Source organism: Apis cerana, linkage group LG14 (genome assembly GCF_029169275.1).
Source record: "Apis cerana isolate GH-2021 linkage group LG14, AcerK_1.0, whole genome shotgun sequence".
Taxonomy (NCBI): domain Eukaryota; kingdom Metazoa; phylum Arthropoda; class Insecta; order Hymenoptera; family Apidae; genus Apis; species Apis cerana.
In genome coordinates this window covers 3,298,699-3,324,027 of record NC_083865.1, presented here as the reverse complement: position 1 = coordinate 3,324,027, position 25,329 = coordinate 3,298,699, and the positions used below count along the sequence as shown (strand labels likewise).

The 25,329-nt window shown below is 32.6% G+C and overlaps 2 protein-coding genes across 3 annotated transcripts in view; one reads left to right on the top strand and one right to left on the bottom strand.

Moving 5' to 3' along the window:
• LOC108004424 (furin-like protease 1) overlaps positions 1-25,329 on the bottom strand; it is a 260,763-nt gene that overhangs the window by 166,525 nt on the left and 68,909 nt on the right. The window lies entirely within an intron of this gene.
• Positions 19,261-22,522, top strand: LOC108004425 (multiple inositol polyphosphate phosphatase 1-like). Its single transcript, XM_017067318.3, has 9 exons — positions 19,261-19,412; positions 19,673-19,863; positions 19,938-20,066; positions 20,148-20,341; positions 20,420-20,542; positions 20,635-20,779; positions 20,853-21,060; positions 21,317-21,529; positions 21,614-22,522. The coding sequence occupies exons 2-9, from the start codon at positions 19,689-19,691 to the stop codon at positions 21,765-21,767; spliced, it is 1,341 nt and encodes a 446-aa protein (XP_016922807.1). The 5' UTR covers positions 19,261-19,412; positions 19,673-19,688; the 3' UTR covers positions 21,768-22,522.

The following is a 25,329-nucleotide window of genomic DNA, read 5'->3' as shown; positions in this document are numbered from 1 at the left end:
AATCACTGGCGAACGAGGATACGAAAGAATGGAAATTTTTTTGTTCGAGAGTAAAAGCAAATTTAATATTTTTCTCTTTTGTGTTTAAAATCTAAAATCTTGTAATATAAATTTTCGTTCAAGGTTTTAGAGAGTAAAGTAATAGAAAAGAAGATTTTTGCAAAAATATAGATAATAATATAGAATTTTTCTAAGTAATTATAATTTCTCGCCAAAAAAATCTTTGCTCTAGCGAGTTAAATTATTCACGTTTTAATTCTTTGTCCAATTTGAACATATTCTTTATTAAGTAAATGATAAAGTATTAAATTAAACTTTTTACACCATTTGCTTTCCAGATGCCTTTTTCATCAGCAGAAGTAGACCATAATATTATCCTCTCTTCTACTTGACAAAGGAAAAAGAGATTTCTGGTGGGAAGGGGTAGTTGCGCGCGAATTTTTGATCAAATTTCGAATTTCTATGAATTTTAGATGATCCAATAATCCGATAAACGTTGGTTGAAAATTTTATGATGGATTGAAAGTAATCACGGCGCGTGATATATGGAATAGTTTGCTTAACGAAATTTTCGCGGTATTAATCGTCTGTAATTTATGAGAAACGATGGGAACTATGTATATACGAGGTAAAGGAAATTGCATCCTCTTATATTGAAATTTTAGCAGGAAATTAGGGATAAATTCTAAATAATATATCACAATCTGCGCACATTTTATAAATTTAATAAAATTAAATAATGTCCACAAACTTGAATGATATTTTCTCCCTCCCCTCTCCCCCTTTTTTTGGAATTTCATGCAAAATCAATTAAAAGGCTAAAAAGAAAGAGAAAATGAAATTTTGTATAAATTTTGCATGAATTGAAAAAAATTGTAATAAATTTACGTTTCGACCAGATCGATAATTCATTAGAATTGTTGGTTCATTATAATGTGATTAAACAACCTTGTTTAAACAATTTACTACTGAGCTAAAATTAATGACCTATGTTAATTAGCGAGAATGATGTATCAACATATCTTCTCTGTTTGCTGATTTAATATTGGCCAGAGATTTAGTGTTGCATACCAAAAGCAAAAAGTGATACATAATTCTGTAGGGAGGCATAATCCCGGTGTATCGGGTGGATGTATTTTAAGCAAATTGCTTTTCTGTGAGCGCATGTAAATCTCAATATATTATTTTAAATAAAGAATAAGAACTGTAAGGATTATTGCTGCAAGGAAAGAAGAAAAAATTAAAAGATTTTTTTCAAAAAGTTTCAACAAACAACAGTTTATAATTTAATAATTATGATATTAATTCGTTTAAATAAATATTCATAAATAATAAATAAAAAATTTCATTACAACATTCGAACAAGCTTATGGAAAATTTAATATGAATTTTCGATTGAAAGGGGATCCATTCGAAGAAGGATTCGAAAATATTTATTCATATTTGTTTTATATCCATATATTCGAAATAAAATTAAACGATATTAACACGAGAGAGAAAAATAGTTTCGTGCGGCTAATCATTTTAATTATCGAATTTTGAAAATATTCTTGTTTATTTTTATACGAATGACGATATATCGCTGTATTTATTTCGATAAAAGCGTATATATATTTTTTCACAACGAGTCTGTATGTTTAATTTAAAATTGAAAGTAAACGAGATGAGACTTTGATTTATTTTATGAATAATATTTATTCCTTTCTTTTTGAAATCATCAATATTACTACAATAATATTACTTCGATAATAACTTCGAAGATAAAAATAGAGGGGGGATATTATACATAATATTATCGATAATTACCTAGAAATTCCTAGATCACGAACAATCTTTCCGAACAGATAGAACAAGCCTCGAAATAACTAAATAACAGAGAGAATTCGCAAGGTGAAGAAATCGAACCAGAGTACAAACAAAGAAGAAAGCCCGTTTGCTCGATGTACGTAGTTGGATTAAACGAGTGGATAATCACTAATGTTTGAGAATAGTCTGATCGGATAATGATTTCAGTTAATTAGCCTTGAAATCCCCGCGAATGGACGTCGAAAGACCAACACTTACATCGGACGCGACCTGCACTTAAAGTCCTTCGAAATGGAGCCGTGACGAGTGTTGGAATCGATTTATACCAACACGATTCAGCTTTTTCGATTCCACTCGTCTCGGTTTGCTAAGAGGATTGTTTTCGAAATTACTGACGCGATACCCGCCCACTGGTATTTAATATCGGGCCAAGACTTAAATGGACTTTGGAACGTGGGATGTCTCGATGTTATCTCGAGGAATTGGGAAAATTGAATTTCACTTAGAAGAGGGAGACACCGTTCGACTCGAGGTAAGTAAATCTTAATGGAATTTTAGGATGAGATGGGCTATTATGTAACGATGGACGTAGCAAAGATCCGTATTGTTTGTTATTTGATGATAAATGTTGAACGAGTTTATACCTGTGAAAAAGGAAAGGAAAAATAGTTGATTGATTGAACATTATGCGACGAAGGTGTAGAACTTTATATGGTGAATTTTTTATAATTACTGAGGAATAGTAAAGCATATTACTTTAATCGTGAAGAACGAATTGTGAGGAACAGTAATAAACGTGACAAGATGTTTTTCACAATTATCTCGTAAATTTTTAATCTACGAAAGCACCTGTTTAAATATGTTTAATCACGAAAATTATTCAACCAAATTATTAGATTTTGTTCACGCTGAATATTTTCGTTACGTTAATTCCAACCTCATAAATTGATGATATTAATTCCCTCCTTTCCCATTGGCTCTATGTTTCTACTTTACTGCGTTAATTTGAAAAATATTTTCATATTAAACACACTGATTAAACACGCGTACACATCATCCTTATCCGATCGATACTTCGCCAAAATACGATTTATTTGCAGGCATGTAGAATTCTATATGAAATTTTGAAGTTTGTGATTATTTTATTTTTAAAAGGGATTTTATATTTACTTGGTGAAAATATTAATATAATGAAATATATTGAACAGAAAAGAATGGAATTAATTTTATTGGACAAATAAAATTATTACAATTTTTTTGCATTATTATCTATTCTGACATCCTATTAATTCACCATTTATTAATCTTTCCAATTAATTAAACGAGAATAAAAACTCTCGCATCTCTTAATATTCATACAATCATCGATAGATTTCAACGAATATAATATTTCCCAAAACTTTTCTCGAAAATAACATATTCGGTGATATTCTTTCGACATTTTACCGCGTAAAAATTCAAACTGCGGAACTGAAAGAACCGAAAGAAAGCCAAGAAAAAAAGAAACACTCTTTCGACAATGCGATCCACGTTTTCGTTCGATCTATAATAAGTAGATCAAACATCTCGGGGCAAACTCTGTAAATATTCCCCGATCTTTTCGACTTTCCAACACGTTTAGAGCGATGGAACGGCGGAAGCAAAAAGGGGGGAGGGCAATGAAGGAACGATTTGATACGTAATCTCGAATTCGAAGGTGAAACGTGTTGGTCACGTTTCACTTATTCTATCGTAAAACAATCATATGCGACGAGAGATGGAAAGAGAGAAAGTTCAGGTCGTAAATCTGGATTTATGAAAAATGGACTGGAAGGAAGAGAGTTGGAGCATAAAAAAAAAAGAAAAAAAAAGAAAATGGAGAGAAAGAATGGAAAGAAAAACGTACAGAGAGCATTTAAATCGATATATTTGAGTATTTTATGTACGAAGTCGCACAGAATATATCTTTGGACGTGGAAAACATGGGGAGCAATAAAATCCCAAATGAATATTTAACATCGACCTGTGGCCGCGCTGTTTCATCTGGAAAATGAACGTTTAACATTTCATCCTGCAACGTGCTGATTAAATCAACTTCCGAAACATTACGTCTTGATTTCCCCTCAACGAGTTTTCCCTGGACGGGGGTCGTGAAAGTTTGAAATTGAAAGAAGACTGAAGGATGCTGGCAGAAATGTCAAATGCGTGGAAGGGAAAGTTTGGATGGAAACATGAATTTTCTTCCAATCGTTTGCTGCTCGATCTGTCTCGTGAAAGTCGAATATTTTTTTAATCCTTTGACGATATTTTGTCTTTTACGGCTCGTACATGATATCCATAATTGTGTATTACGTGCTGCTATATGCATATACGCAGGTTTATAAAACAATTTTTATCATGTCGTTAAAAAACGTAATTATTATTAATCGCAGTTTGTAAAATGTAAAATATGTCTGAGCAATGGATTTTAATAAACCAATTTTAATCGTTCGAAAGTTTGTTTTAATAATTTAATATTTTAACACGATAATTCTGCATCTTAATCAACTAATGGTAATACTTATAATAATTTCAATAATTATATCTCAATGCATAGAAAAATAATTATTAATAGAGATTGAAATTAAAGTGAAATCTATTTAACGGTATAAATACTCGAATGATTAAAAAATCAGAACGCTAGAATAAAAGAATCGTATTATTACGAGGAAATATTGATTAAAAACACTCATCGTCTCAATAGCTAACCTTCGATCTTCTTCTACCAGCTAGCGATGGGATCGAGCAGATTCGAACATTGAGGATAATAATTAATTTCTACCAAATATATACTCTCTCACAAAACGAATCTTTAAATTCAAATTCGCAAGTGTACGATGCATTGCCATCATCAAGCCTCTTCCACTCGATCAACCCACAAAACAAATTCACAAGTTAAAATTCTCAAGTCACAAAGGGAACTCGATCCCATCGCTACCCCATCATCATCAAGCCTCCTTCACCATTCACTCTTCGCACCTTTCCACCTCATCGAGCCACCTCATCCCGCTAAGCTTCCTCCTTTTACCTCCACCCTTTATGGTCACCACCAGCAGAAATCTAATCGACGGTTCGAGACCGTCCCCGGAGATTGATGTAAAACAAGGGCCGATAAATCCCCGCCGAATCGATCCACGAAAATTCGCAGGGAGGGGAAGAAAGGAGAGGGTTAGTTTCGAATCACGGTGATCTAAATCGGATCAGCTTTAACCCGGTTCACAACCACCACGAAAATCGAAAAGCCCATTCCTCTTATTTCCTGCATTTTATCCAACGTCCACGTCGGTCAGTTTACCCTTCCCTATTTTTCTTTTCCTTCTTCTTCTTTTTTTTTCAACCGTGTGCCACATTTTCATTTCACGCGGGCACGTGTGTCGCTGTGTGCCCCCTTTCAGGCCGCGCGGGTTTTCTAATCAAGTCGGTCTCTCCTTTGCACGGCGCGCCGATGGAAACGAAGCTGGAGAGATTCGAAATACCGGGGAAATACTGGAACGATACGTGCGGTCCTCGTGTTTCTCGAATGGAAACAGTGATTACCAATCTGGCGGAATCGCGTGGAATTCTTCTCTTCGTCGAGGAGGATTTTTTTTTAGTTCAATTTGAAATAGTTTAAGATATTAATAATAATGATTGGTTCGGTATCACGCGGATCGAGTTCGTTTTATTGGAACTACTTTTTCGATTCTTCTTATCTAAGGAGAAGATTGTTAATCGGACATTGCAAAATGGAAAAAGATTTGAAAAAATTGGAAATAGAAAAATAGGGAAGGAACGAATTGTGATAACTTTTTAATAGATTAGAACGAAAGGAAAGATAATTCTGAGTTTCTGCATAGTTTTGGCGGGAAATTTGGATATTGTGCTTGTTCCTCTGTAAATGGAAAAACCGTGTCGATAATTATGAAGTGTTTGTTTGGAATTGTTTGGTTTTTTTTGGATCTCTGCGGTTTTACTCTCTTCCATTCGATTTCAATATTTCGTTTCTGATATTGTTTGCGTTGGAATATTTCGTTCCGAGGAATAGAGATATAGGTTGAGTGATACTTTTTTATTGAAATAATGCACAATGCGAATGGAAAAAATGATTATAATATAAATTTAAAAAAGAAATAACATAAATCTTTTGTTGTCAAATAATGAATTGATTTTACGATATTATTCTACTTGAAATATCATTATATTATATTTTAAATAAAATGACATTCAACACGGAAGACAATTCAATTTCAAGCATTGATTCTGATGAAATTTTCAGATCATGTAAACTTTGCTCCCTTTACAAATCATTTTTGCAACGTTTCTGAACTATTTTGTTTTTTTCAATCACAGAAGCTAATAAATAATAAATAATAAATAACAAAAGAAAAAATTAAAAGTTACTCAAAGGAAATGGAAAAATTAAATCGTTTCAAAATATATTCTTCTTTTATATCCAAAAATAAAATTTCCCATTTAAAATCGTACATTTCATTTCACCAATTTCGTCTCAACAAATTATCTCTGTCGATTTTTCTTTCCATTCATTTCACGTTCAAGTAAGCATCCAATATCCGCACAGATTTCGACTTTCCATCCATTTATATCTTTACATCTCATCGATGATTTCCTAACAGATAGCAACGAACTTTATTTATACATCGATATTCGTATATTCATTTCGTACTCGTCCGATTCTCCGTCATTTCACGTCACTCGCACGCAACGTTCCAATGAACAAACTCGTTTCCCTCTTCCCTCCCCTCTTCCCTCTTTCCCTGTTTATCAAACGTCGCTCCTTCGCAAAACTCCACGTGTTACCGCCACGTTTCATTATTTCGGGATCAGCCCGGTTTTCCAAATAATCGGATAAATATAATTTTCTCGGGATGGATCGACGATCAAACGCTGATAACTGTTCTCATCCTCGTTGAGTCGATGTCGAATTACGCGCCAATTGATCTCTACAATGGCCGCAATGGATCCTCGAAAAAACGTTTCAATTAAAACGCTGTGTTTTTCAAAAATGTGCGTCGAGGAAGAAATATATATATATGTGTGTGAGAATTTTATTAATTTACACGGGCGGTTGTCCGGCTATATTTAAATCGAAAATTGCGAGAAAAATCGCGAGCTTTGCGATTTTCGTGGAATGACGATGGGAAAACACGGGGAGCGGAACGGAATGTTTGATTTACGTTCCATTATAATTGGTAACATCGAGATTCGTTCCTTTCGGAATGGAAGGGTGCATGAAATTATCGGCGGAATTTCATAAGGATTAATCTTTTTGTTTTATCGATCCTTTCATTAATTTAATTCTCTCCGCAAAATTAATATCTTTTTTTTTAAATAAATTGTGCGCAACGTTATTAAATTCGAAAGGAAATAACTATTTGAGATATTTCGGGATTACTTTGATGAAAAATCTCCTTTTTTTCACGATGTAATGTTTTTGAATCGTGGTGTAAAATTAAAATTTTTTCTTTATTAATGTGATTAATAAGCATCTTGTAAATTTACTTTGATAATTGGAAAACGATTTACGAGTTGAAAAATAATATCGTTAATTAAGTGCAATCAGTAACACTTATGCAAATACGGAATATTATTTAGAGGAAGGAATTTATATAAGAAAATAAGTCAAAAATGTTTCGCTTTCGAATAAATTGATGTTGAAAATTCATCGAATCATTGATGTATACATTGCAGGAATCTAATATATAAGCTTATTTCCTTTTGTAGGATGAAATTTATACAATTTAATGACAATTTAAAGACGAAGATGTAGATTTACTTCATATTTAAAAAGGAAACTTAAATTCCAAGAGCAAAACAATGTAATAATACAGAACTAAAAAGAAATTATATAATTAGATTTTCTATTACATTCGTTAAATTATTTTATGAGCATTTTTTTGCCCTTCAATTAGCTCGTACAACAATATATTATGTATTTCTAAAACAAATTACAAGGAAAAGGTTTTAAAAAATATTTCGCATCCGGAAAAGTCTGTTTCTTTTTAAATTAAAAAACAAGAGAAATATCGACAAGAACTTTTTCCAAAGTGGCGTTATATCTCACGATGAATCTCGTGAAGTAAAATAAAATACTAAAATAGTTTCTGCTTCGATTCAAAAAAGGTTGCGTTCAATTTGTACATCGTTTTTGAAATGTTATCATATAAAATATTGTTTAAAAAATTGGAGCAGAGAAATGATAACACGGTTGAGCCCAGGGTTACATACCAGTGTTTATCATACAGTAATTTAACTTGCATTGAGCAAGATGCAAAGATCGCGCGTGCATTAACTGTGGATCGATCTGGATCGCGATCGTGTTGGCCTCGATTCGTGTTTCGCGTGAGTTTGAAAAAAAAGAAAAAATGGTTCATCCGATGGAACGATCATTTCGATGATAAACATGGGAAAAATGCGAGAGAAATCGTTTCCACGATTGTAAATGTTTTGTTACGAATAACCGTTACACGAAAATACATATTTTAATGTTTCGATAAATGGTAAAATTACGAACAGATTTCAACGTTGCTTTATTTTTACAACATCGTTGCTTTACTTTATTTAAAAATGAAAACGGAAAATCTTACCGATCGATTCCTAATTCTTCTCTTTTTTTTCTTTTTTCTTTTTCTTACGTCCTCGGCGTTATCAAATTTATTTTTATCTCGTTACTCCTGAAATACTGAATTTCTTATTGTGGTAAAATTATTCATTATGCACGGCTTAATTAAAGCTTTGATATGTTTCGTTCGAGAAAAAAATGTGCAATATTCATAATTAGGTGTACCGTCGAAAAGGGAAATATGAGGGAACGTAATCAGATGCAACTTCTATGCAAAATGAAATTTCTAACTTGATGAAAAAATGAGTTTGAAAATGAAAAAAATCATGAATCGCGAAAAAAGAAAATTATCCAATGAGTTTCGACCTAATTTTTCTACGGTGGATTGTAACCACTGTAAATTTCATGAACATGTACTAGGAAAAAGTGACTTGTGATAGATGATAAAAAAATATATATCATAGAAGCACATGCACAACGTATTTCATCTAATTAATAACGCATGAAATATTAATGCGTTAGTATTGCAATTAGTGATACGGTTTCGCATTCTTCCCAAGGAATAATATTTCCGTTCCTCGCATTGCATTAAGTGAAACAATCGAGGTAAACGAGATAGTAATACAGAATTGAAGAAAGTCAAATTTCGACGAGAAACTCAATGATCTCGGCATCGATTACGATTTCGATCGATTCATTTTCAGTACACAAAATACTAAAAAGTGTAAAACTATTCACTATTTCTGTATCGCTTTGTTTAACACGAACTTGAATTAGTTACAATCGAGAAATAGTAATTTTATCACAATTTTTCAATTCTCTTTTTTAAAATCTTAGGAAGCTTATTATTTTTATTCATAATAATAATAATAATTTGTGAAAAGTATCGAAATTTGTTTTAAATATATATATTTCGATATATTTTTCCTTGCCCTCGAAATTACGTTTGAAAAATCAATTTTTCGATATTTGAAAACCGTTGCTAAATTTATGGATACATAGATTCATGCCCAAGTTTATGGATAAAAATTGAAAAAAAAAAAAAGAAGGAAAAGAAAAATGAACACAAAAATATAATTTCTGGAACGAAAAAAAGGTGAAGTAATAAAATTGTAAATTTCATTGTCGATAAAATTTTGAATATGGTGCTTGAAAAACGACCGATGAATGATAACTTCCTTTTCCTTTTAATAAAAAAAAAAAAAAAAAACAGACATTCAATCGCGTACGTGATATTTCACGCTTGACAAAATTTAAAAAAATAATAATATATGTGCAACAAGAGGGAATCACTTTATTTCGTTTATTTTCGAGAAATATTTTTCCACGCTTTGCCACGCACAAAATTTACCGTAGTATCGTAAGATATAAGAATATATAAATTTATTAATACAACGAAATAAAACTTAAGAAACTTTGTTTCATCGACTAAAATAAATAAATATATTCATTTTCAATATCATCAAATATTAACGTTATTCGTGTTTCTGTAGCATTATTTACAGAACTCGATTCCGTGTCATTTCGAGAACAAGTGTACGCACAATCTCGGTGTTCAATCTTAGGGAGAAAAAAATTGCTGTACGGGAAAAAATATAATGCTGTCAGAAACAAATCATCGCGAAATATAATAAATCAATCGCGTATCGTGATACACGTTGTCCCTGCATAAACCGCTATCATAAGCAGGATATTAAGGTCAACAGGGTAATGGCGTTTGCCTTGACGGGACAGTTGGTCGCAATTCTCTAATATAACCATTATACGGTATTACGTTGCACCGAGAACAGCTTAAACTTTTCCTATTAATACGAATACGATCGACTTACCGTAAGAAGGAACGACCAAAGAAAACGGTTGATATTGTACTCTTGGACGAGAAATAGAAAAGACGTATATACCGAGAAAGAAATTTTCTGTAACCTCTTACCTGGAACAGATGGAAAAACGAAATTTGATGAATCTTGTAATTGTATCAAATATATAGACGAAAATAATAAATTAAAAATGAAGTATATAAAAAATTTGTTTTATCAATTGTTCCATATTTTAGATAATTTTGGAAAAATAAACTCCTCTTAAATTGTTCAAAATAATCTTCAATCTTCTTCAAACATCATATAATTCATCAACAAATTATTTAGAGAGATAATTATCCGTTACAATTGAGGCATTTAATTATTAATTTCGATAAATAATATTTCTAATACGAATAAATTATTTTCGAATTTTCGAATTCGAATACTCGATTCCAATTTTTCTATTCCATTTCTTCTACACAATCAAGATTATAAACTTGTAACATTTCTTCAGAATGTTTTACAATCTTTCTTTTTCTCTTTCTTTTTTTTCAAGAGAGAAAGAACATTCTGGCTTAATGACGCACTAATACGCCAGACATAATATTTTGACGAAGGTAAGCTTCAATATTTTTGAAACGTTGGAATATCTCCTCCAACAAGATATGGTTTTTATACTTAGCATATAAACATAAGAACCAAAGTCTATGCAAATCTGAAAAATCTGATTCCCTCGTAGAATGAATTATCGTGTTTTTTAGTTCTTATTTAATTTCTTGAGTGAACTAAACATTTATTATTATATAAATGGTATTTATTTCGAATCTAATTTAATCTCGAATTTCGAGATTTGAATTCCCCTTCGATCCTACGATTTCAATTATGTTATATGTACTCCTTGTATTTCTAATTTATTTTATTTGCAGAAATTATAATAATGTTAAAATGTAAGATTTATCAAATAAATTATTTACTTTAAAAATATATATTCTTAACTTTTGTATACAATATAATTTGTAGAGTTAGTATACAAAAATTGAAATTTATTTAATTCTGAAACGTGATTTCGCTTTAGAAGAAGCGAGATGAAGATAAAACGAGATCATTTGTCTCTATCGCAATATAATTTCTGCCTCCAGTTTTTATCTGGATTTTAAATTATTTGTAATTTAATAAATAATCCCGGTTCCAATTTTTATACGATAAAAAATATAAAAATATCCCATGAATATATTAACACTTTGCAGCATCTAAAATAATATTTATAGAATAAAACAAATTTACATTTCACAACTCTGTAACTTCTCTTTCGAAGATTTACCAAGGTTAAACTATTCGTTGCAACGTATTAAATAAAATGATATTCATGGAAGTGAGCTGACACTGAAAACAATTGTTTCATTAAAAAAAACATTTAATTGTTCGTATCCTATCACGCCATATGATACGTATGTTTACAATATTATTGTAAATTCGTTTTATATCATTCACATCGTTCAATTTAGATAATGTAATAAAATACAACACCACGTGTCGGAACGATAAAATATTTAATTGTTAAAAGTAATTCGAATAAAGCGAATTAGCTAATTTATGCGGATAGAATTACACGAAGGTCGAATTGCGGATAAATGACGATATAAGGGGAATAAAAAGAGGGTCATAAATTGACTCAACGTAATTCTTCGTGGCAAGAGATCTTTTAATTTTCGAATTCGATTAAAGACCCAGTTGTTGTCTTTGATTCATATCGAACGTAAGCTACGAATTAAATCTACCATAAATCGAAAGAGGAAAACCCAATAACTGTGTACATGAGATATCAAGCGATTCAAAACCTTTTTCCGCTTGTTCTTGGCCACGCACAGCCAAGAACGATGGCTCCATCCATGGCGAGCGAACGAGCAAACGAGAAAAAACAAAGGAAAAGAAAAAGAAGAAAAATGAAACGATAGAAGAATAAATCGCCGAGGCGAAAAAAAAGTTCCCTCGTGAAAAAGTAGCAACCTACTTCAATTAATTATGCGACAGGCCAGCAATAGTGGCTCTAATGAAAGCATCAGCCACCAGAGGTCGCATACAAAATGGTTACCTCTCGACATAATTTTTTACCATTTCGCCCGGCTTGTCTATAGACTGCTAAAACTATCCTTCCCCTCCCCCCCATTAATTTACAAAGGAAACGTCCTAGATGCACTCGACTGCATCCTAGTAGTACCCGGTCGTTTGCAAGAACGATGAGAGTCGATAAATAAATAATACGAGCTCTCGATACCCGGGCCACAGTGTGCCAGCCAACCATGTTATTTCCATGCACAGTCCATTGAGGTCACGCGTTTCTTCGGGGCTATACTTTTACACCCCCCGCGTATCCCTCTAATGGCAAGATTTGCTTCTTTCTTTACCGATTCCAAGGATTAAATTCTATTTCATAAGATCGTTCCGATAAAAGTTTAATAGAATCCAGAGCAAGGATTAATTCTACGATGATGAAAAAGAACTCGTATTTGTTTCGCCTCGTGCGTGATCGTAAAATACTCCGCGAAAAAGAGAAAAAGCAGAGAGAGCCGATCGTGCGCCCGATTTTCGATCGGCGTGAAATCGTTTCCGCGATTTCAATTTGAACATTTAATTATCGAAAGTCCGCGCGCAACGAGGTCATGGCGGTGGGGGGAGGAAAAAATCTAGGAAACGCGAATGCGGGAAGAACAGAGAACGAGACGCGACCCAGTTTCCCAGGCTTTAAACATTCGCGCATATACTATCGCCGAGCGTATTCTCCTGTGCGTGGCCCTCGACCTCCACGATGACCGGCTACGAATTCCCATTTCCTTTTCCAAGATCGAGGAAAGAATCGGATCATCCCTTCTTGATCGGTTCTACTCGGATATCTGCTTGTGTGGATGATATCGTTGAATGCGATGTTACGCGAGCACGTATCTGATAGGTCGATCGGAAAAAGGAACGATTCGATGACGATTTCTGCCTTGCTGTTTTCGAGACGATTTCGATCTTTCGGTTGCGTAATTTACGTGGATCGTACAATTTTCTCTTTTTTTTTTTTTCGTCTTCTTCTTCTTTTAAAGTGTCGAAAGCATAGGGGGAATGTGCTGAAATGGAATTTTATTGAAAATTCGCTTTGTTGAATTGGAATTATTATTCAATTTTTCCTCTCTGTGATTTCTTCCACTCGAGATTGATACGCAAAGATCCAAGGATCTTTGAGAACACGGGCGAGATAATAATAGGTGTACGAAAATCTGGTGGAATTAATTTAAGAAAAATTATGCGTGAATTGTTTCACAAAGAAATAAATTAGAAATTATATTCTAATAAGCAAAATTCTGAGTGCGCTTCTGTTAGAAAGATTCATTCCATTATTCTCTGCGCTTTCCTCTAAATTTTATGAATATCATTTATACGATTTCTGGTTACGTGTAACATATCCACGTATTTAAAATGTCGGCCAATTTCGAAATATCAGAACGTCTAACTTTGTCCAGAGTCGAGCAGAAAATTGTGGGCAGAAAGTTAAGTAATCAACTTTCATAATCCACGGACCTAATTCTTGCTGACTCGTTTCTTGTTCTTCTTAAATCTGATATCTGGAAATCGAATGGTCGTCAGAATTAAAAGATTTGGACGGTGTACTTTGTTTCGAGTGGATCACATCTGTTTAATGAAATTAAGAATCTCTCTTCTTTCAAAATTCTTCCCGGATGAAATTTCGAGTAGAATTCTGGAAGATTATCTTTTTAAATGAAGAACATTTTTTCTGTGAGCTATTTTTAATTAAAATTTAAAAAAAAAAGAAAAATTCATATATCTTTTGAAATTTCAAGTGAAATTATAGTTTTAAATAGTTTTAAATAATCGATAATTCTTCTTCTTGAAAATTTCTTTCAATTGAAAATCCAAGAAAAATTTTCAGAAAATTGCTATTTTTAAATAATCATAAAAAAAATGTGCTTATATATATATACTTAATTTAAAATTTTTCCAAAATTTTTTGAATAAAAATTTCAAGGGAAATTGCGTATAATGAAACGAATTCTCAAGATACATTTATTTCCTTTCTTCTCTTTTTCGAGAAAATCGAGAAAATTGTGAACGATCATCTTTTTAAATAACGAACATTTCTCTTCCAAAAGTTTTTCAATTTAAATTTCAAATGAAATCATAAAAGATTATTCCCTTAACCGCGAAAAAAAAAAGAAGAATCTCAAAACCTTTTTAAAAATTTTTCGAAAGTTCAAGTGAGATTCTAGGTTATCCACTTTTAAGTAATGGACATTTCTTTTTCAGAATCTATTCCATTGAAATCTCGTGCGAAATTCGAAAAAAAAAAGAGTAAAGTAAAATCATCGTCGAGAATGAACAGATAATTTTCCTGGATGAAAAAAGAATTAAAAAATTTCAAGGTTATCCTATATGACTGCGATGTTGCTAAAAATCACTACTACGAAATGACTGATATACAATTTCCAAGTGCAAACAAACCGACAAAGTTTCCAAGAGCAAATAAGTAACTAATGCATTTTATTGATCCCAAGTTCGCTTCAGCGCGAAAGTAAATTCACGAAACAGTCGTATTGGAAAAACATATACGTAAAGTTTCGAAACTGGTGACCAATAAACCGACACAGGGCTTTCAAGCGATGAACCTAATTTCCAAAGTGTAAAACGCTTAAATTCGTTAAACTTTATATTAGCTCTGTTTCCAAATAATTGGCGAGTTGAGTTTTCTCTCCAGATAGAATCTATCGAATATTATCATTATTAAAAATTCAAGTTTCCCGTCGAAATATTTGCCGCATATTGTTTGAACATTTTCTATAAAAAATCTCCAGCGACGAATATTAATTATTTTCGCCTATTTGTCGAAACTCGTTTACTAAAACTATACGAAATAAAGGTATACTCGTGCTTTTTTTAAAAACGAAGTCGATACCAACAACGACACCATATATTTTCGACAATGAGAAAACCCGTAGAACATTTGTTAACCGTTCTTAATTGCCAATTACAGTTCGTAACGAGATGCGCGCGAAATGAATCAATCGAATCTTTCAAACTAAATTCCAAGCCACGATCGTGAAAAATTCGAATTGTCAAACATTCGTAATTATTCCTTAGAAATTCAATATAATAATTCCAATCTCTTCCCTTTTCAACTATTTTATTAAGAGATAATTAAAATTTAAAGAGCGATACCAATTTTCCAATTTTCCACAAATTATAATTCACATAATTCGTACAATTATTAGCAATATTTTTTTCTCCTTTTTTCTTTTTTTGAATTCTTGACGAAACTCTAGATTGTTGAAGCGCGATTTTTCGTTACGCGCTCGGGGGAGGGGTGAGATTTTTTTAATTAAATTAAATTAGCGTCGAGGGGGGTTTACACGCCGCGGTCGTTTGCACAACGATACCTGGGAGGGAAAAAATTTTCAAGCGGATCCTAAATTTTCTACCCGTGAATCGCAGCCGCACAATGCGCGCATATTACGACGCGTAGGAGGGGGGGCAGAGAGAATTCGCGTGGCCCGTGCTCGAAATTGAATTTACAAACGAGGAAATAAACGAGCCATTCGACAACCATGTCGTTTACGCAGCAACGATTTTTTAAACAGGGCTCGTGTAGAAAATTAAAAGTGTGTGTGTGTGTGTGTGTGTGTAACAATTTTCGATCTGGTGGAAAACGAACATTCTTGATATTGGTCGAGAGAAGGAGTTTAGAGCGAAAATGAACTAGAATTGAACTGGTTCTTCTTATAGCGGAAGCGAAATAGCTGATATTATTAGAAAGAAAAAACTGTAATGATAATTTGTCGATAGTCAACTATGTTCTTTCTTCCTTTTTTTTTTTTTTTAAATGGAACCATACATTTTATCACCATTTACCGAAGCATTTTAAGACGCGTGTAATGATTTATGGTTCAAGGTTGGTCAAGATCATTCAAGGTCAACTGCAAGGAGGGAATAATTTAGTTTTAATGTAACGAATATTCTTTTATGATAATTTTTCTTTCTCTTTCTGTGCATAAATTTATCCGTAATTGATAAGAAGAAAGATACTAATTTGTATTTTTTTCGAAATCTTCAATATTTTTTTAATTAATAACTCCGAAGTGTTCCCCGGATTTGATAACGCGTTGGCTTTTTTGAAATATGCATATAGGAATTATTCAGATTCCGCGTATTTATTCAATGATCAAAATGCAAATCATTTTCAGTTTATATAATTTCGTCCTCGCCAAGTGTCTCGAAATTACAGTTTCATGCGGTGTATAACAATGTCCAGTCGGTTACTGAGCATTAAAACGGGTGGCCAGGAAGGGCTCGATATTTTGAATAAAATAATAATCCCTTTGTATTTTAATAAAAGTGCCGGTTGATTGTAGAACATACGTGATCGAGTCAAATATTATTTAAATTGATACCTTTCGTCATATTCGATAAAACCCTATATATTCCCGATTATATTTCACGTCGAGTTGAATGAATCTTCGGTTTATTTAATTGAAAGTAAGAAAGAAAGGAAAAAGAGAATTAATTTCGAGAAAGTATGCTGGAATAAAATCGCAAAAGAAATGGTTTCTTTATAGAAATATAGACATGTGTTGCTTTATTAGATTTTATCAAAATTTGTGGCGACGGAGGGAAAAATCATAGTATAATTCTATTTGTTTGAATGTAATTATTTACAATTTGTAAACAAATCAAATTTTTGACATGAAATAATTAGATAGATGTAATAAGTTACACTCACAACCGATATCTTTTCTTCTAGAAAAATTGTGCGGCCTGTGTTTACGCGCGCAAACAACGAGGAATTCGGCTGAACATTTTAGTTGATCATATAGATAGAATATAACAGAGATTTGTATATATTGCATAATTGTGTTCGTGCCGCGAAGCAGACATTTCTGAATCAGCGATTCAGGAAACGGTGCGTATAAAATTTGAATTGCGTTAATTTTCGTTTCATACAAATAAATTTTTTACATTTCAACAAAATTTTCCCTCGATTATCACATTTACGAACGATCGATTAAATCCAATTTGATTAATTTTTAAATAAAACGAAACAGTATATATAAAGCTTTATAAATTTCAATTGTATTTAAATTTTTGAAAAAAATCTTTACTGTAACCTCTTGTAAAAATATAGTCAAAATACATAATTATTAAAAGTTGAATTAATTAATGTCAAGCATATATATAATATATCTTGTTATTAATTTCTTATTTCAAAATGTTCATCAATTTTTACGATCAACATTACATCTTTAAATTTCTTTGATGACAATTTTCAATTACTTATTGGAGACAAACAGTTCCTATTCTTTGAAATGATATCTCATGTATCAATTTTTCATATATACGTTTCACGACATCGTAAACGCGATATTGAAAGTTTAAATCCGATAATAAAAATGAACATCTATAATTACCGAGGTATAATACCAATGATCAGTATAAAGTAATTGAAAGGTGTAATAGGGACACTATTAAAACAGTCATATATTTCTCTTAATTATGTTCTATGTTACGAAGAATTCTATCGATTCTTCGACAATTCTTCTAACCGTAAATATCTTTTAATATCTTTCCTCGCTGTTAACTAAGTATAAGTAACACTTTTACAACGTGTTTGTAAAAAAGATGAAAGGGCCTGTCGAATTTCATGAAAAAGAAAAATCACGAAGTAAAAATATCGCATAAAAAAAATACCTTTAATCAAAATTTCATTTTTCCGCGAATCGAAGAAGGTTGCGTCAAATATTTCAAACGCGACAACCGCGGTGGAATCGATGAGAGAGAAAGAAAAAGTCATCGCCGATAAAATTTACTTGGATTCGTGCACCGCTGAAAAATCTATACCATTCGTTTAGAAAAAGTCTTATTAAAAACTTTTTAACCTCTTTTTAAATCAACCAATTGTGTTAGACCAATCTTCGGAAAGTTCTCAATTTTCTTGATTAAAGATCGAACGAAACATCCTGTTAATCCTTTTTTACTATCTTTTTTTACTATTTGAAACGTGGTTAAGAGTGGAAACAGAGTGAAATATATAAAGTAATGAAAATCGAATTTAAACGTTTTAGATGGACTCGGTGCAAGTTGCAATTGGCTAGATTTTTCATTTGTGCAAGATAAACAATTTCGGCCAATTTACATTCATTGTTCACTGTAAATTCACTTTACAAGAAGTGTATCGGTTAAATAAAACAATTTATATTCTCAATTTGTCGTAAATACGTTCTAAAGAAGATAAATAAATGCGATAAAAAATTTTTTTTACGAGGTAAAATTAATAAATTAATAAAGTTTTGATATATTGTCCATATTTTTATTTTACGCACAGTTTTATGTAGGGATTTCAACACGGTGAATAGTGAAGAAGAATAAAACGTGGACGATTTAAAATTTTACAGAATTGGTATTTAAAAGATGATAATAAATTTTAGTAATAGAAAAAATGCTTGACTGAAAATTTGATTTTATTTTCTAAAAATACTTGTCATCCAGTGGATAACGATCAATGAAATGGAAGAATATCTTTGATGATATTATGAAATACGAGTTAATCCAGAATTATCATGATATGGAATTAGAGAGAAAGAGAGAACTTAAAAACTTAAAATTTCCGTAGCGAAAACAAAAAAAAAGAAGAAGAAAAAAAGAAATGATTAAATATTTTAATTACCATTCATTCCCAGATATAAAATTGTGATTTCTATTAATTCATTCGCTCAATCATTCATTCTTTCACAATTTTATTGGGCGTTTTAATCGTATTGTTTTCCATCGCATTATTGTAGGTAATGAAATCAGACATTTTAATTGAATTTTTTACTGTTACAGCTTTAGAGATTGTACACAAAGGTATCATGTCACGTGCAGCTTATCTTGGCCACTTACGATACGTTCTAAATATAACAAAGTATTCTAAACAGTGGCAATTGAGACATACAACAAAATCATTCTTAGTATGTTATAAATTATTCTAAATTATTATTATTCTTATTTCCTTTCTCCTCACTTCCACGTAATTATCAATTTTAACGCGTGCTCCAAAATAATTCGATAAATCGTGCAAAGCAATAAGAGGTAAGGCTACTAATAAACTCGTTCCTATAAAAGAAGGGAACGTACGCGTTGAATCGCTCAATCACAGAAGGTGTACAGCAGTGCTCGGACAATCGTTGAAACGTTGATAAATTGTACGTACCACAGAAGATGCATATATATATATATGATATGTACATATATATACATATATATGATATATATGTATATATGTACATATATATATATATACATATAATATATACTCTTCTACTAAATCTTATTTTAAATTCTACATCTATTCTCATCTTAATAACCCAACTTTAATAAATATATATCTTTCCACGAAACGTTAATATCTACATCCTTCGAATTAATCGAATTTATATAATATTTATTTCGTCGTTTTTTCCAGGGATTATCTCGAAAATATGCAGAGCGATAAAATCATATTAATTGCGACATTAATCGCAATTTTGTGCTTGGAAGGCCATTTAATCGTGGGTGAATATTGCTACGCTGACGATCCAAATCCTTACTTGTTGTTCGGTATCAGAACGGCATATAAGAATGTTCGCGGCACGATAACCGATTCCATGATACCAAGTAGGTAACAAAATTTAATTATTCGCTGCACGGATGAATTCATCGTTTTTTCTTTTTTTTTCCCCCCATCCTAGACTGCGAGCCATTGCAGATTTGGATGTTGTTGAAGCATGGAAGTATATCACCGCCCAAATATTGGAGCATGAGGCTAAAAGATGACAATAACATGGAAATTATCAAACGTGACCTCGCGCATAGCAAAGGTTCGAACGTGTATATATTAATATATATATATATATATATAATGTAACCTGACTTTTAATCCGTTAAACGTTTGTCAACAGCGGGACGAATGTGTCAAAAGGATTACGAAAGGATCAAACATTGGAATAATTACGAATACATCGATAAAACGAAGGTATGGATATTATCGAAGGAGGGTGAATTGGGAATGATGAGGCTTGGCCAACGATTGAAGACCTATTTCCCGGAACTGATCCAATGCCGCCCGGTCAATACCTTGAAGAAGCAATACTATGTAAATCCTTGAAAAACGTACAACCAAATTTTTCTGTCTAACAATCGTAATATTCACATTGATCTTCTGACGCTTCAGTTCAGGGCAATGAACGCTCAACGATCGATAGCCAGCATGAGATCCTTAATCAAAGGTCTTTTCGGTAATATAAACTTGGACAACGTGGATATACGGAACACATCCCACGATAAAATATTGCAGGTTTCTATTCGATATATAATTATATCGTATCGTAAGTTGAGAAATAATGTTCGATCACCGTATATATATATATATAAGTATACAATTTCCAGTACCATCTGACCCAAAGAGAATTTTTCGACTATTACAACACGAGGGATCTCTTTATATTTAACGATGAATTCCGTAAAATGATCAACGGTATTCGTCAACGATACGACTTGTCGAGCGATCCTGCCCATTTCATTTACGCTTTCGGTATAAATATTCTCTTATTTTTATCATCATTCGTACAAGCTTTAAATTTAATCCGAGTCGTTGATCAACTCAGACCAACTCCTCGATGCGAACTACGTTTGCATGCGTGAGACATCTTGGTATCCGGACGTAAAGTCTCCATGGTGTGCCATGTTCACGAAGGAAGAGCTGAAATTCTTCGCCATATACATCGATCGATATCTGTATCGTTCACCCCCATACTTTCAAAAACACACCCAAGCTGCGTGTCCAATTCTGAAGGATTTGTACATTCACTTTACGTAAGTATATGCAGCATCGAGGTTCCTTAAAATCTGAATTTCATTTTCGAGCCTGTAATTAAAATTCTAAACATTTTTTACGAAGATATTTCTAACATCTCGGATCCAAATTTAATTTTTAATTTCCATTACTGATCCACTGCTACCAGATATCTCATAGACCGAGTCATATCAACGTGGTTGATAAAGATGCAATTTATATCGCGGAATATTAATTGCACAATTGGATTAATATGCAATCGCGATCAATTTTCAGGAATTTGGAAAAGGGGAACGTGCACGAAGAGCCGAAAGGTATATTTTACTTCGGCGATTTCCACTCGCTGATGTTCTTCTACAGCTTATTGGGTCATCTGGACGGTGACGCGCCTATGCCGCTTAATTTCACCCTTCACGACTTGAGAAACAGAAAATACGATCTAAGCTATCTGATACCGTACAACGGGAACGTAGCGGCCGTCTTTTACAAGTAATACGAATAATTTTAACCTTATCATCGTGTCGAATCGCGTTCCACACCGATCTTCTCTCACGTCCCGATAATTATTTTCAGATGCAGCGACGGCTTCAAGGTGAAATTGTACTCGAACGAGAGACCTCTTAATTACAAAGGATGCCCTCAAGGTACATGCGAGTGGGGTTATTTCAAGAAAGTATTGAGGAACATCGCGCTCAAGTGTAATGTAGATTTATGTAACTTACCTTAAATTTTACTTTAATCGAGTAGTAAAACGTTATGTAAAAGATTCGTGATGCCACGTGAAACGTATATGCTTGGAATCAGTAAAATTTGGACAAAGGTAATACTTAACGAAGCTGATATGATGACACGACAGGGTCATACGTTGTAACGCATTCCCAAACTTTTGTCACGTTTAACTTCATAGAATCATTGCAATTTTTGTTACACTTTTCAACGAGTTTTGAATCAACGGTATAATATTGTATAAATATATTATATATATATATATACACATTTATATGTGTATATATATATGTATGTATATATATGTATATTTAATTCGACTTATCGCCTATATAATTTTCGAACATATACGATATATAAATATATATTTGCACGATCGACTTTCCAATTTCAAAAATGAATTACTGCTACGATTTCACTATAGCGTAAAATAGACTGTACGCGTTAAAAGCGACGAAAACTTGACAATTTGAATTAACGCTGGTCACGATAGATATATGTGTATATATTTGCAATGAATGATGTTTAAAGTAAGTCGAAACATTGAATATTTGAATAATTTTAATGAAATTAGAATTTTGATCGAATCCATCGAAAAATATAATTTTAAAATTGGATCAGGATGGAATTTCTTCAAAATTATCATTAATTCGGAAATACAATACTCAACGAAATAAAAGAAACACTAAATTGTAATGGAAAAGAAATTGTCGATCTTTGAACTCTTGTAACTTTGTGATAAAAAGTCGTAGAGCATTTTGTCTTGCCTGATTTTAAAACGTCAAGCTTCTTCAACATCTCCTCCTCGATAATCTATCAAGTTTTCATTCCACTGTAAAAAATGAGAAAGTGAAAACATACTTTTTTTCAAAATTTTTATAAATTCATACGTCTCTAAGGACATTAGACAACAAGTTCTTTCCAAGATTGAATCCATCAAATCCGTGGATTTGAAGATTGGAATTTACAAGTTGATCTTTTTTTTTTCTTGAATTTTGAACGAAAGATATCGACGTTATGATAACCCAAGGATACATCGCAAGAAGATCGCATTCCCAAATTTCATTAACAATAATTTATTATTTCATTGTCCAAAAAATTTAATAGCAATAGTTCGAAAAACGATAATAATAATATTGTTTCATAAGCTACATTTGCGCGCCAAATTGTGACGTCACGTTAGATGCATATCACGTGACACGATGCGACGCTCGGCATTGGTGGAAACTCGACCACGTGACATATCACGTCTATATAATGGAGGACAACGTGACGTATATATATTCTACTCCTCACAGGGGAATCGAGTCATTTCAGCAGAGAGAGTAGCGTACAACATTGAACCAATAATTTCGTATCGACGATGCATCGATAAAGATCGACGAATTATCACCGTTCTTTAACGTTAATTTTTTTTGTGGCACAAGTCCATTCTTGTCGATAATTCATATTGATAATTTATCATTCCACGAAATTAGGAATAGATGGCGCACGATAACATTTGCTCTATGGCAGTGAGGATCTCTCTTGTTTCGTTCCTGGTGGCAACGGGACGACTTTCGCTTTCTAAATCGCCGGGATTGTAAACATCTGCAGCGAGGACAGTGATTTTTAGCAGAGATTGAGTCACCGGATTGCATAATGGCGCTGATTATGCGGCGTTTCTTGCGCGTGAAAAAGTCGCAAAAGGCCTGGAGTGTAACTGTGCAATTGATCAGAATCCGTGAAATAAGCGGTTTCACGAAGATACAGGACGATTTTAACGACTGGAACGGGTTTAATTATTTTATTCCATTCGTCAATAAATCGAATTCGAAATTTTACTTCGGAATTCGTTCGACGAAAAATTTAAAGGTATATTTAGAGGATATTTTATAGGCACATGAAATACACGATTAACTATAAATTTAATATTACAAGTTCTACTCGAATGGGCATGCTTTCTTTTTTAACACCATGTATGTGCAGGTAATGCTTTCTTTCTATTTTCAATGAATCGAAATGAAAACGATTATTTTTAAACGAAGAAAAAGAAAACACAAATTGCCAAACAACGAAAACATTAAGCCGAGAAATTAAACGATGATTGCAACGATAATTGAATACGAGGAAATGAAATTTTATTATCTGAAAAACACGTTGCATAATAAATTTCCACAAAAAAATATTACCAATTTTTCACGTTTCTCTTTTTTCATGCGCAAGCAATATTAACTAATCAATACATACTTGAAATCTAATCCACAAATAAACTAAAAATCCTTCATATTCTCTCGAATAATATAACGATGAAATAACATTTTTATACAATGTGATAACAAAACTAGGGGCAATTATAAAATAACAATTATACGATGATCGAAGGCGAATGATCACGTCAAACGAGTTGAACGAAAGAAAATTAACGAGAAATTTAATGATGTTTTTTTCATTCTCAACCAAAGAGAAAAACAAATCCGGTTATTTACGTTTAATCATCACGCGCAATAAACAACAGATTCTTTCTGATAATCGAGCACCTGTTAAAGAACACGAAATTCCATCAATCGAGCAACAATTAAAACACGTTTATAAAGCCCGTTTTCATCGGCCTCGTTATTAAAGAATGCCAATTTGTATTTCATCGAAAAGAAGATTCATCCCTCTATTCTCTCACTACTTATTTTTCACTCACTTCTCTCTTCTCCTTCCCGTGGTTTTGATTAACGATCAACGCTCGTCATTCTGGAGGGCGTCACAATCGACACGTGGAGAAAAATAAAGGGACGAAAGAGAGAGAGAGAGAGGTCTTGAGTACGTGACGATGAAAGAGGAAGGAAATGACCGGAAAGTGGAACACCTGGACGATATCACGCGTTCTTCCGGTCAACAAGTCCTTATCGCGGCTATAATATATCGAGGCTCGAAGTTTGAAACGGGTTCCCGTGGATGATTGCATCGACTAATTACTATGGTCGGTGCATAGAAAGTGACAGGAACGTATTTCTGTTGCGGAATTGATTAAAAGGAGATAGCAGAAATCGATTCTATTAAATTATATAACCAGTCCATTCGAGTCGATCGAGAAGATTTTGCGGTTCAGGACTGGATTGCAAGGGAATTATGTGATCCTTTACCTGACCATACAGAGTGTTTAATAAAAATACCTTTTCGAGGATAGAATCTAACCGTTGAAACGATGAAAAAAGTTCGTGTACGTCCGATAAGGTTTGATTAACGAGTTACGAGCATTTTGCAGTTGATCGCTCTGTCCCCGTTACACCGCAGTTGTACTCTATTTCCATCTCGCTTCCTCGTGATAATAACTTAAATTACTTATAATTCGTTAAATAAAAGTTAATGGACGTGCGCATGAATTTTTCTTCGTTGTTTCGATGTTTAGAATCTATGCTTCATTCGCATTTTTACAAAGAATTGTGTGTATTATTGTGATTAAAGTAAAGTACATTGAAATGCATCAAGTGGATCGATAATGCAGGATTACGTTTTTAACGACGCGACATGGAGGGGATAAATTTATTCGAGAATGAAAGTAATTGAAAATAAATATTTATTTTTAAAAT